General features: G+C 41.5%; 1 protein-coding gene and 1 long non-coding RNA gene across 4 annotated transcripts in view; one reads left to right on the plus strand and one right to left on the minus strand.

Moving 5' to 3' along the window:
* The window catches only part of PPEF2 (protein phosphatase with EF-hand domain 2), a 55,809-nt gene extending 42,290 nt beyond the window's left edge, over window positions 1–13,519 (plus strand). For all 3 annotated transcript variants that reach the window (XM_044945776.2, XM_044945775.2, XM_025289887.3), the window contains 7 exons: window positions 1,668–2,054; window positions 3,170–3,355; window positions 5,578–5,720; window positions 8,898–9,004; window positions 9,950–10,113; window positions 10,822–10,909; window positions 13,070–13,519. In XM_044945776.2, coding sequence (XP_044801711.1) covers window positions 1,668–2,054; window positions 3,170–3,355; window positions 5,578–5,720; window positions 8,898–9,004; window positions 9,950–10,113; window positions 10,822–10,909; window positions 13,070–13,323 — 1,329 coding nt within the window. In that variant the 3' untranslated portion in view covers window positions 13,324–13,519. The remainder of the gene's footprint in view (window positions 1–1,667; window positions 2,055–3,169; window positions 3,356–5,577; window positions 5,721–8,897; window positions 9,005–9,949; window positions 10,114–10,821; window positions 10,910–13,069) is intronic.
* Window positions 861–2,059, minus strand: LOC123334407. The gene is made up of 2 exons (XR_006552187.1): window positions 1,920–2,059; window positions 861–1,263 (listed from the first exon to the last, which is right to left on the minus strand). It is a non-coding gene; the product is annotated as an uncharacterized LOC123334407 (long non-coding RNA).
* Window positions 13,520–14,090: the final 571 nt, after the last annotated feature.

Below are 14,090 nucleotides of genomic sequence, written 5' to 3' on the forward strand. Positions count from 1 at the left end.
GACTGAAGCGACTTAGCAGCAGTAGCAGCAGCAGAGTCAGCTATCTAGATTCCATCCCAGTGCAGTCTTAATATCTCTGTGCCTTGGGGTTCTTACTTGTACTGTAAGTGAGGGCTTCCCAGGTGGCACAGTGGTAAAGAACCCACCTACCAATGCAGAATACGTGAGAGGCTCAGGTGGGATCCCTGGGTCAGGAAGATTCCCTAGAGAAAGAAATGGCAACCCACTAGAGTATTCTTGCTTGGAGAATCCCACAGAGGAGCTTGGTGGGCTGCAGACTCTGTGGGATCACAGAGTCGGACATGACTGAGTGAGCCCACATACTATTAAGTGAGAATGCTATTGCATAGGGGTGTTCAGGCTAATCAATGTATTCATAAAAGGGCCCTGGATAGCACCTATTTGGAAGAGGCTCAATACATATTAACACTATTATCCTTAAGAATAAAAGTCAGGGACACCTCTTGAAGCAGATAACACATCCTTATAAAGTTACCTGAGGACTGGAAGGGGCGGGACTGGTGGACTGGCCCTGACTGTGAGGTGGCAACAGGGAGGGGAAGAGGTGGTTAGGAGTCCGGTCACACTCTCTGGACTCCCGCTGTCTTCGCCCAGGGCCAGAACTGCCTAGGAAGTAATTAGCACTTGTCCAGTGTTACAGAATAACCTCTGTTCTCTTCTCTTGCATCAGGATCCCTCTTGAAATGTCAGTCAGGTACTGCCGAGCCACATCACGTGCCCGTCTTTGTTCCCGCCCGCAGTCAGTCCACACCGGGATGTGGCTTTCTGGTACTGCAGTCCTTAGATCTATTTGCAGAAAGTTCTCGCTCCTTGATTACACACACACCTGAAGCGTTTTCTTTGTGAACCAGACGTTTCTCTTGATATCCCTGTGGATGCTGCGGCACTCGGGCATGCTGGGAATGGCTGCTCTTGCCTTTGGCTGGATGCCCCAGGTCTGCGCTGTGGCCTGAACCAACTCTTGCTCAGGATCAGAATTCCTCCTGCTTGTGTTCTCTACATTGTCAGCTTGGTCCCAGTACCACGATGACTCTGAGGCAGGGAGAGAAACCACACCTGGTCCCTTTGGCAAGAAGAGCATCTTCCCGATTAGGTCCAGGTTGAAATAAGGCACTCCCGTGCCCTCACGGGCCCTTCCTCAGCAGGCACTTCCTTTGAGTGGCCAGTCATAGCAGGTGTCAGGTTTTTCCCATTCCAGCCATCCTCAGTCAAGGCTGCATTTCCTCCCCTTTGTGTTTGCATCTGTGGCACAAGAGAGTCAATAAGGGCTCGCCTTCTAAGAGGTGCTCTGTCTAAAAATCGCTAGGTTCCTAGAAACAGGTCAGCATTTCTCCAATTATTTGTGGTGGAGGGCCAGGTTTCATAAATTTTTAATTTGTCACAGACCAGTACTGTTGTAAAATATGATAAAGGTGAATTACTAGAAAAATGAAATGCAAACCGAAAGTATAAGCCCACTGATCATGTGTTTGAATGACAGCGATATCAAATTGCGATAAAAGCTTGGAAAGGCTTAGTCTCAGTTCTATGCTGACCTTGTCACCATCGGGACAATCCATGGGGCCCAGCTGACTTGATGCCAAAGTGCTGCTGTCAAAGGGAGAAAGTTTCACTGAAGCATCTGTATCTTTTCTGACTACTTTTAGATTGTTTCCACCATGAGGTACAAAACAAGAAAGGAGAATAAGAAACAGGCGGAGGAGAAGGGAAACGCCAACCAGACGGGTTCTGCCGGGAGACCCTCCCCGTGGTTTCTCCCCCAAAGCCGCTCTCTGCCCTCCTCGCCCCTCCGCCCCAGCACCCACAACGCCCACAGAGCCGGGCGCTCCTCCAGCGTCCCCTGCGGCGTCCCCCTGGACCCCAAGGAGCTCTCCCGCAGGGTGCGGCGCTCTGTGGACCTGGAGCTGGAGAGGTGCCGGCAGCAAGCGGGCTTCCCGGCGATCAAGGAGAAGGAGGAGCCCTCGTCCTCGGAGTCGGAAGTGGACTCAGATGCCGAGGAGCAGCCGCAACCCACACCGGAGGAGTGGAGGCAGGTGGGTGTGGCCGGCGCCGCTCTCTGCAAAAAGCAAGGATTTCACAAAACCCAACCAATCTCCTCCTGGCTCTTTTCGTCCTTAGTCTGACGCCTATAGTCTGCAGTTTTATAAAGATGGAAGTTGTGCCAGGTGGGCTGTATTGTCTGAGTAAGCTTGGTTTAGTGACTCAGCATCACTGGGGGGAGAAGGTAAGCCACAATTTATCGGCTGCTGTTTTATGCATAGCTGACATATGTATCAGATGACTGCTGCAGCCCAAAGCCAAAAGTATCATATCAGCAGCCTCCGTCCTCTGTGTTTGCAGGCAACTAAAACCTGTTCCAGAATCTTCAGAACTGCATCCCATGGCCACCCCAAGCTGCAAGGGGGAATGGAAAAGCTCGTATTTAGCCAGCACAGTGCCATGCCAAATACCCCAGTCTAAGAGTTCTGTTAGCAAGGAAAAGGGAGAAGGATAGATACTGAGGAGGAACGCACAGTGCTTGCCAAAACAGATGACTTTGGCAGTTAAATGGACTATTTCACCAGGGCAAGATTGTGGCAGGGAGACTGTAATCTAGGTGGGAGATGCTGCTGCTGGTGATTTCATGTAGTAGAGTTAACAGGATTACTTGAACTCGTTTTTTTCAACCACTTTTGATCTACAAAAATGGCAGCTTCTTATGCTTCATTGAATAAAGAAAAGAAAAGGAGAGAATCCAGAATTACTTAAGAGTTAAAATTAGCAGAACTTGTTGGCTGACTGGATGGAGGGTGGTGAGAAAGAGGAGGAATCACAGGTGATTCTGAGGCTAGAAACCTCCAAGAAAGATGGTCAGTTTGGGTTACACTGAGTTATGGATCAGGACCTCAACATCCACTTAGAATTGAAACTTTAAAATACAAGTCTTCCTGGAGAAGGAAATGGCAACCCACTCCAGTATTCTTGCCTGGAAAAGTCCATGGACAGAGGAGCCTGGCTGGCTGCAGTCCATAGGGTTACATGACTGAGCATATGTGCATGAGAGTGGAGGGTCACGGGTTGGTAGCAATAAACTGGTAGAACTAAAATAAATAAATAAATAAAATACAAGTCTCTCCTTTCGCAAAACATACCTTTTTTTTCTCTCCAGGTGGTGGATATACTGTGGAGTGACCCCATGGCTCAGGAGGGCTGCAGGGCCAACACCGTTCGAGGAGGCGGCTGTTATTTTGGGCCTAATGTGACAGAGCGGTTGCTACAGAAGTACCACCTGCAGTTCCTGATCCGCTCACACGAGTGCAAACCTGAAGGCTACGAATTCTGCCACAGTCGCAAGGTGGGTGGGTGTTTCCTACAGCACAGGAGTGGTCCTGTTGCCCCTCCAGGGCATGGATGGGCCAAGGCCCTGGCTCCTCACAAACAGCTGAGCCTGATATTTGTTACCCATTGCTCAAAGCAACAAGGCCCTTTACTGTCATTTATCCTTGGCATTTGTAGCCTCTTTAAAACTCAAAGTTTGATTGAGGCCACCACCAACCAATACATACCCTGAAAGGAAAGGAAAGAGCAGATATAGCCCCATTTCATGGATGAAAATATGGCTGGGTATTTTCCCAGCCACCTTGCTACTCTTTGTCACACTGCCCACTGTCACAGGTCTCCAACTACACAACAGGGCCACAGGATCTCTGCACGGCACCCCAGGCAGGAATTCAGGATTGTTTGTCTTCTTAGGAGCATAATTAACATCCTGTCTAAATCTCTGGGCATCTCCAAATCCTTCAATATTTGCTGGTCTAACGCTACTAGGATGAGACTATCCCCGAGAATACTAATCCTGCAGGAGAATTACATGTTTCCATGCAGAAAACAAAGCTTGAGGTCAACTAATGTAAACAGTGTTTAACAGGAATGTTAAACAGTTGTATACATTTCTTTTTTTTAAAGGTTTTAAAATAACATTTATTTCTTAAAAGTTAACATGTGCATAATAGGAAACCAGAAAACACAAGAAGCAAAAAACAAAGTCATTCCTAATCACAAGCAGTTTACCATTTGACATGTCCTTCTAGGTCTCATTTGTGTATTTTCACAACTAGGCATCCATTTTAATGTAATTAAGATCATACAGTTATATATCATCCTGTTTCACACATAATGAATATTTACCATTTCAAAGTCCAAAGCTATGAGTATTTTGATAACCAAGAATACACTACACCAACTCAATCTGGAAGGAAAAAAAAAGTCATCTTGCCTTTCTTGGTGAAAAAAATTTCAAAAACAAAAACGGCAACAGGCCTCTAGATAAACATACTGGCAGAGCTATGATTAAAATGCTACATTCCCTTAATGTTCAATTACAAGTGAGACACAAAGCAAGAGAGTATACCAAGTATAATTCTTCCAAGAGGATTCATTATCTGATCTAAACTAAATAGTTGTATACATTTCTATATTGTAGAACTTCTCAGAGCCTTTAATTTCCTATATTCACTGTGAATCCCCAGGGTCCAGCATTTCCCAATGTATCAACAACAGAAACTTTTTTTCACAGGGCATCTCAGGAGGCTCAATGCTCCTCAGTAAACTCTGCTCTGAGGCTTAACGCCAGTGTTAACAGCCGATGTGCCTACTAGCTGTAATGGCCATCCCAGTTTATCAGGCCTAGCTTGCCTCTGAGTTGGACCAAATAAAGTGTTATCTATGACCACTGCTGTTTTTTATTGGGATAAAAATGTGAAGAAAACATGTTGTGGATGTCCTGTCAGAATTCAAGTTTATGACTCACAACTCCTGCCCTGCTAGCATTAGTGATTTAACATAAATAAACTGGGCTTCCCTGGTGGCTCAGACAGTAAAGAATCTGCCTGCAATGGAGGATTTAAAAAAAAAAAAAATATATATATATATATATATATATAGATAGATAGATAGGGCTTCCCTGGTGGCTCAGTGGTAAAGAATCTTCCTGCCAATACAAGAGACCCGGGTTTGATTCCTGGGCTTTGAAGATCACCTGGAGAAGGAAATGGCAACCCACTCCAGTATTCTTGCCTGGAAAATCCCATGGATGGAGGAGCCTGGTGGGCTGCAGTCCATGGGGTTGAAAAAGAGTCAGACATGACTTAGCAACTCAACAACAACAACTGCTACTACTAAGTCACTTCAGTCGTGTCCGACTCTGTGCAACTCCATAGATGGCAGCCCACCAGGCTCCCCCGTCCCTGGGATTCTCCAGGCAAGAACACTGGAGTGGGTTGCCATTTCCTTCCCCAATGCATGAAAGTGAAAAGTGAAAGTGAAGTTGCTCAGTCGTGTCTGACTCCTCGCGACCCCATGGACTACAGCCCACCAGGCTCCTCCGTCCATGGGATTTTCCAGGCAAGGGTATCGGAGTGGGGTGCCATTGCCTTCTCCGAACAACAACAACACAGATGAAATCAAGAAGGAACAGAAGGAATAACCACCTCCAAAATTGGGTTGGGCCCTACGGGATTGAGGGTGAACAGTTCTTCAGTGAACCTGAATGCCCGTCTCTCTTCTGTTTTGATTTAGGTGTTAACCATCTTTTCTGCCTCCAATTACTACGAAGTTGGCAGCAACAGAGGAGCCTATGTCAAACTGGGGCCAGACTTGACCCCACACATCATGCAGTTTCAAGCTAACAAGGCAACCCACACACTTACCATGAGGCAAAGGCAAGACTTTTCAATGAATGATTTTCATAAAGAGAATTACAGTGTTTGTGGAAACTGTGAAGTGCAAATGTTGTTAAATTTATCCAGATGCTGAGTCAAAATTTAGCTATGTCAGTACTAGGACCTAGAATAGACTTTAAAACGGGGGCTCTTCTTTTCCTCCAATATACTCTGCCTACCCATCATTAATGGAAGTGACATGTTTATTTCCTGTAGAAATTATTCTCGGTGGGTATGTCTTAGGTGAAATCCATATGACAGGCCACTAAATCATTCCAAGATCACTCTTCCTTTTTCCTTCATTCTTAAAGTGTTTGCAATACCCAGTCAACCACAGACAAACCTTCCTTCACTGTCTGGGAGTTTGGCAGATGGACTCTCATCTGCACACATTTGTTACCAATGCTTCTTTCTTCCTGGGAAGGGAGCATATAATATTATTTAAATGGCTTCTGTTGCGATAATCCTGAGTTCTAATATTAGTTGAGAGCTTACTATTGAATATACACTAAGTGTTATTACAAAGAATTTACATATTGTTTCTCAGTGAGCTTATAAAATACAGTGTTACTAATTTCAGTTTTATAGATGAGATCATTAAGGAACAGAGGTTAAATCAGTGGTCTTGGGTCACACAGCCAGTAAGTGGTGAAAGTAAGCCCTGACCCAGACAATCTTATTTCAGAACCCACATACATAACAGCTCTGCAGTGCTGCTGCCCACTAAGAAGCTGGCCCTGGAGTGTGTAAGCTGCTGAAAGATACAGTTGTAATGCTGCTGAACCAGCTCATTTAATTATCAGACAAACTAAGTTAGAAATCAAAGTCAGCATAAATCTAGTGGGAAAAGAACACAAGAATATTTAGCATCTGCCCTTTGTGTGAGTGCTATAAAAGGGCATTAAGTCACTCTTGAGTTATTAAATACTCAACAGTTATTAAACACTCAGGTTTTACACAATCGGAGCCAGCATCACTCAAAAAGAAGTATGATGTGAAAACTTAGCTCACTAAATGATAGTCAAACCCACTATGCAGCAGAATGGTCTCTGGAGCTTTATTAAAAAGTCGTTATTGGAGCCTCATCCCAGCCTTCTATGATTAGAATCTCCAGGGGGTGTGACCCCAGCACCTGGAATACCATAATTCCAAGTGATTTAGATGTTGCCACTACAAAAGGAGTCACTGTGAGGAATCCTATAAATAGTGTGCTTTAATACCATAGCTAAAGAACACTCAGCTTTTTAAAATATTCATTGATTGTATTAAAGCAAGTACGACATCCCCTAATTTACACGGAAGTCACCTAACAATTTCAACACTCTGGACCACAAATGGAGAACTGAGAAGTAAGGCAGGAAATGCCTTTGACCAACCATATGTTTCCGTGGTCATCAACTCAAGATAACATTTTTTTCCTAGGGGAACCCTCATTCAGAATCCTTTATTATTATTATTATTTGATTTTTAACTTTTTGCTGTGCTGTGCAGCATGCAGGATCTTAGTTCCTGGACCAGGAATCAAAACCACACCCTCTGCAGTGGAAGCTCAGAGTCTTAGCTGCTGAACTACCAGGGAATCCCCAGCATCCATTTACTTCTGGTTTAAATGCATGTCTCAAGCTTAGCCAGCCTGGAGTCCACCTATCAAGACTGATTCCTGCCCTCCCGCAACTTGTTAGCTATGTGACTTTAGGCTAGTTACTTACACTGTAGTGGGCAGAAGAGTCGTACCTACCTCAGTGGGTGTTGGAGGATTAATCAGATGGTCCATGTAGAGCTCAATATGTGCTGCTTGATGTAGGGAACAGAGAGCCTTGTGCACTGAGACAGCCTTCATGGTCATTGCTATACCCCATCCCTGAATGATAACCATCAATGAGTATGATTTACCAGAAATAGTTTAAATGCTTTGCATTTAAAATAGTTTAAATGGTCTTAAACTTTTAGGGGCTCTCATACTTTTTTTAGCCTCTGATAAAACAAAAAATTCTCCAGAAAAAGTACATACAATCACATACCCATGAAATTTGAGATGAATTTTTTAGGCAGCTCACACTTTTCGGAGGGTCTATGGAGATTATTATGTGAAGTACCTTAAACTTCAAGGAAGACTTTCATCAAAGATGATTAAAATGTTTTGGGGTTTTGTTTTTTTTTTTAGCACTTTTAAAGATAGATTATCTGGTCACCATTTATAGAATGGCTGCTTCTTCAGTGAGACAGGACAGAGTTTATATTTACCTTTTATCTCTTGTAATATTCTTGTTCATTCAACTACAGATATTTCTTGAACACTTATTTTAGGCCAAGTGCCATGTCCAGCAGGACTGTGTTGACTCCATAAGTATAAGAAAACTAAATTAGTGATATTTTGTGATTCATAAATCCTGCCATGTTTAATATAAATAATAAATATAAGGAAAACATATATGATTATGATAATAGATACCATTTGCTGAGTGCTTTCTACATGCCAGGCTTTCTTCTAGGTGCTTTACATGAATTTACTTATTTAATCTTCACAATAATCGTATGAGTTAGGTACCATTTTTGTCACTATTTTGCAGATGGAGAAAATGAGGTACAGTGTATTGGGTGGGCCCAAAAGTCTGTTTGGATTTTTCCATAACACATTATGGGACTTCTGCCCTAACCACTGTCCTACACTGGGAAGGACAGCAGCATTCCCCAGACCAGTCCTGTTTGTGCACAATAGGGAAAAGCAGGAGAGCAGTGGAAAGAAGTAAGACATGGAGCTCTTGGGAGGTTGAGATGTTAAGAAAAAGAGAGGACAGTGTAGTAAAAACCCATGACTAACAATCCTAAAGGAAATCAACCCTGAATATTCACTGAAAGGACTGATGCTGAATTAAGCTGCAATACTTTGGCCACCTGATGTGAAGAGCCAACTCGTTGGAAAATACCCTGATGCTAGGAAAGATTGGGGGCTGGAGGAGAAAGGGATGACAGAGGATGAGATGGTTGGATGGCATCACCGACTCAATGGCCATGAGTCTGAGCAAATTCCAGGAGATAGTGAAGGACAGGGAAGCCTGGCGTGCTGCAGTCCATGGGGTCACAGAGAATCAGACATGACTGAGGGACTGAACTGATTTCTTCTATACTGATTCTTTTTTTTTTTTTTTTAATGTTCCCTGTCATCTCCTGTATCAGGATTAGCAGAGTGGAGGAGTCAGCTCTGAGAGCCCTACGGGAGAAGTTATTTGCCCATTCCTCAGATATTCTTGTTGAATTTAAGAAGCATGATAAAGATGAAACTGGTAAGACTAATCAAGTAAAATATTCAGAGGAAGAAAATTGGTCAAAAAACCTGTCTCACAGTAATTAGCAAATAAATATTGGCTTAAGGATTAAATGACCAGAAGACCTCTTTGACTACTTCCTCCATTTTATTCAACTTGATGTCCTAGCTATCTTTTCTAAATTTTTTGATTCTAAGCTTTTAACAGAATGTAAACTTGGCTAAATATAAACAAAGATGGTGAAAAGAAATGGAGTCAAGGGAAGGGTGATAAAGCCAGAACTAGGCAAAAAGCAACGGGGGACAGGTTACAAGAGTGGATCCAAGACCAAAAAGACCAATAATTTGGTTTCTCATCAGTAAATGTGTGATCACCTGTTCTGTGTTCTATTACCCAAGCTGGAAATTTTCTTTTCTCAACTCAGTGGAATGTCTAATGGACTCTGACTACATGTAGCCCAGTTCAAAAAATAGCAGTAACAGTCCTAAACTCATAGCACTATCTTTTCATATACACAGAAATAATTAATGCTATGTATACATACATATGTGTATATGTGAGTGTATATGCATATATATGACATTATATATATATAATATTATTTATAAGAGTCTTGTGTGACTTCCAGGAGTATTGCCAAATAGATTTGGCAAATTAAAACAAAATACCTAATTACATTTGAATTATAGACAACAAATAGTTTATAAATGTAATATATATGTAAATATATATATAATGTATATCCCATGCAATATATGGGACATACTTATAGTCTGTAGTCTAAGAATTGAATCTACTGGGCACCCTGTATTTTATCCTGCAACCCTACTTTCCAGCCAGCTCTTCCATAACCAACAAGAATAGTGACAGAACTCACCATTGCTGTTACCTACAGATACTAAGAAGAATGTCGAGATAGAAGATTTATAGGTGATGAGTCAACCAGTCAGCTCTTTCCTACAGGTCTAATCACCCTGAGCGACTGGGCTGCAGCCGTGGAGTCTGTGCTGCACCTGGGACTGCCCTGGCGGATGCTGAGGCCACAGCTGGTGAGCAGCTTGACGGATAACAAGCTGGCGTACAAGTCCTGGCTGGAGAACTTGGCCAAAGAAAAACTGAGCCAACAGGTAAGGATGTTAAAATGGTCAATGAAAGCACATCATGGACCATGAAGCCCCTTGTGGAGAACTTTGAATCAGTAACAGCCAAATACTGAAAAGCCCAGAGGGAAGATGAATGGAAACAACTATCTGTTGAGTTCCTGTGTGTCAGACTTTGTGTTAAGCGACCTATATATGTTGGCTCACAGTTTATTCTCAAAACCATCTCCAAGAGGTACATATAATCAGCACCAACATACCCAAGAGAACACTGGGGTTAGATAACCTGCCTAGGATAACTTTGAACAGAATTTCTAAGCTATAGAACTGGAACTCAAACCCAGGTCTATCCCCCATTTAAAAAGTTATTTGTTCAGTAAATACTTACATGTAATGTATGTGAGGCCTTGGGCTATGTACTTAAAAAAAAAAAAAGCTTTATTGCGGTATAATTCATGTATCATGCAGTTCATCCATTTAAAGTGTAGAGTTCAGTGGTTTTTAGTATATTTGCAGCTATGTGCAAACATCACCATCATGATGAATTTTATATTTTTTCTCATGGGTAGGTGCTTCTTAAACCATCAGATTATTTAGCAGGCTGGAGGGGGTTAGAGTGGAGGGATCATAAAACTCTCAGGAGTCTTGTTGTCAGGGTTGATGGTGTGGTAACTATGTATTAAGAAAAATGTAAACATAAGAGACAGAAGGAAATTGAGATTTCTTTTCTTGCAGAACATACAGTCAAGTTTGCTGGAAACACTGTATCGCAACCGATCCAACCTGGAGACCATTTTTAGGATCATAGACAGTGATCACTCAGGTAAAGGCACTCACCGTCCTGTCACTTCTGACACGTGGCAAGTATTTTACCCCCACCCTTGCATCTTTTGGAGTAAAATTAGTGGCAGTGCTAAAAACAGAAACTAGAATAGTATTTGACCCACATCAGCTGTCCCTATAGATGAGGGGTTGGGCAAAAAGAGAATGAAGACAAACTGAATGAGAACATCTTACAGGAAGAATTATATTAGCTGTAATATCCTTTATAGGTCTATCAGAGATTGCCACAAAGGAATGAAGAGTGTCTAGAACAGAAAAGCTTTGGCACTCACTCCTAAAGTATTATTTAAATTTTTAAATAATTACAGCTTAACAAGGAGTTTGCAAAAAACTGTACAAGGAAGTCTTATATACCCTCACCCTATTTCCTCATTGTTTCAAAGGCCTTTTCAAATATTATTTCTTTGAGATATAATTCACATACCATATAACTTACTCATTTACCATGTGCTTCTTTAGTATATACACAAGCTTGTGTAAGTATCGTCATTCTAAAGAGAAACCCATACCCATTAACAGAAACCCATACCCATTATCACTCCCCATTCCCTGTTCCTTCTCCCTGCAATCATTAGATTGCTTTCTGTATCTATGCATTTGTCTGTTCTGGACAGTCCATGTAAATAGAGTCATGACACTTGGCCTTTGGTGTCCAGCTTCTTTCACTTAGCTTGTTTTCAAGGATCACCCATGTTGCAGCATGTATCAGTTTCTTTCTTTTTATACCTGGATAATATTCCATTGTATGAACATATCACATTTTGTTTATCCATTCATCTGTTTATAGACATTTGGATTGTTTCCACTTTGGGGCTGTCATGAATAACATTGTTATGAACAGTCATATACAACTTTGTGTGTGAACATACGTTTTCAGGTCTCTTGGATATATTCCCAGGAGTGCAATTGTTGGACCATATGGAAAAAACGTGTTTAACTTTTTGGGGAATTGCCAAACTGTTTTTCCACAGAGGCTATACCATTTTACATTCCTGCTGACAATGTATGAGGGTTCTGATTTCTCTATATCCTCACCAACACTTGTTTTTTTTTCATTAAAAAAATTTTTTTTCATAGCCATCTTACTGGGTGTGAAATATCTCATTATGGTTTTGATTTGCATTTCCTTCATAACTAACAATGTTGAACATGTTTTCATGTGCTTATAGGAAATTTGTGTATCTTCTGTGGAGAAATGTCTATTCAAATCCTTTGCCCATTTTTTAATTGGGTTATCTTTTTATTGGTGAGTTGTAAGAGTTCTTTATATATTCTGGATATTAGTCCATTATCAGATGTAAGATTTGCAAATATGTTCTCTAATTTTATGGGTTATCTCTTCACTTTTTTGGTAGTGTCTTTTGGTGTACAAAGGTTTTAATTTTTTAAAAGTCCAATTTATCCTTTTTCTTTTGCTGTTTGTATTTTTTTGGTATTGTATCTAAGAAAATGTTATGTAACTGAAGGTCACAAAGATTTGTACCTATTCCTCCAAGAGTCTTACAGTTTTAGCTTTTACAGTGGGCTCTTTGATCTACTTGAGTTAGTTTTTGTTTGTAGTGCAAGGTGGGGTCTCACTTCATTGTTTGCATGTGGATATCCAATTGTCCTCTACCATCTGTTGAAAAAATCATTTTTCCCCTGTTGAATGGTCTTGAAACCCTAGTAAAAAATTAACTGACCATAGACGTATAGAGCCATAGGCCTTTTATAAGTAGAATAAATTAGCATATGTTTGAGATGATTTAATGCAGGGTTTCTCAGTGTGGCACTACTTACATTTGGGCTTGAGTAATTCTTTGTTTTGGGGTCCACCCTGTACCTATTAGGTTGTTTAATAACATCCCTGGCCTTTACCTATTAGATACCAGTAACACCCTACCCCCACTCCAGTCATGACCATCAAAAGTGTCTCAAAACATTTCCAATCGTCCCTATAAGAAGAGCAGCAAAACTGCTTCCAGCTAAGAACCACTAATCAAGTGATTTAGTGTGATCCTCTTGGGAGTTTAAAGTGGCTGGCAGGCCTTGGGTGTCTTTGTTGTAACAGTAGAGAATAGGCGTCCTTGAAAGAATATCAGAGGAAATGAGCACTGAAGACCAGACTGACTCACTAAAGTGACTTGCTCTCTCTGGTAAGGGTCCATCTCACTGGACGAGTTCAGGCATACTTGGAAGCTATTCAGCTCTCATATGAACATTGACATCACAGACGACTGCATCTGTGACCTTGCCCGGAGCATTGACTTCAACAAGGATGGCCACATTGACATCAATGAATTCCTGGAGGCCTTCCGCCTTGTGGAGCAATCCTGCTCAGGGGGTGATGTCTCAGGTTGCCCACAAGTCACTAACAGTAGTAACAGTGGCTGCAGCAGCCCAGGTGCACACTAAGGCCAGCTTTGTCCCCATTGTCCAAGGTGCCTCGGAAGCAATGCCGAGCTCGTTGCTGGAACGTCTTCCTTATTCTCCGTGAATTCATGGAACTTTATGCTGAGAATTTGCTTACCAATATGCAACAGAATCACCTGTGTATTCAGGTGAATTCTACCAAAGAACTTTTACCAATCTTTCTCAAACTTTTCCAAAAGACTGAAGAGGGAACACTCCTAAAGATCATTCTATGAAACCACCATCACCCTGATACAAAAATCAGATAGATATCACCAAAAAAGAAAATTACAGGCCAATATCTTTGATAAATATAGATATTTGTATTTATAATGCAAAAATTTTCAACAAAATATTATTAAACTGAATGCAGCAACACATAAAAATGATCATACACCGTGACCAAGTAGGATTCATCCCAAGTTCACAAGGATGGTTCAACATAAGCAAAATCAATGGAAAACACCACATCAACAAAAGAAAAGACGAAAACCACATGATCATCTCAAAAGATACAGGAAAAGCATTTCACAATTCAACATCCATTCATGATAAAAACTGGGTTGGGGGAACATATTTCAACATAATAAAAGCTATTTATGACAAACCCACAGCCAAAATAATACTCAACAGTGAAAAGCTGAAACCCTTCCCACTAAAACCTGGAACAAGACAAGGGTACCCACTCTCACCACTTCTATTGAACATCATATTGGAAGTCCGAACAACAGCAATCAGACAATAAAAAGAAATAAATGGTATTCAAATTT

This window comes from Bubalus bubalis, chromosome 7, assembly GCF_019923935.1.
Source record: "Bubalus bubalis isolate 160015118507 breed Murrah chromosome 7, NDDB_SH_1, whole genome shotgun sequence".
Classification (NCBI taxonomy): Eukaryota; Metazoa; Chordata; class Mammalia; order Artiodactyla; family Bovidae; genus Bubalus; species Bubalus bubalis.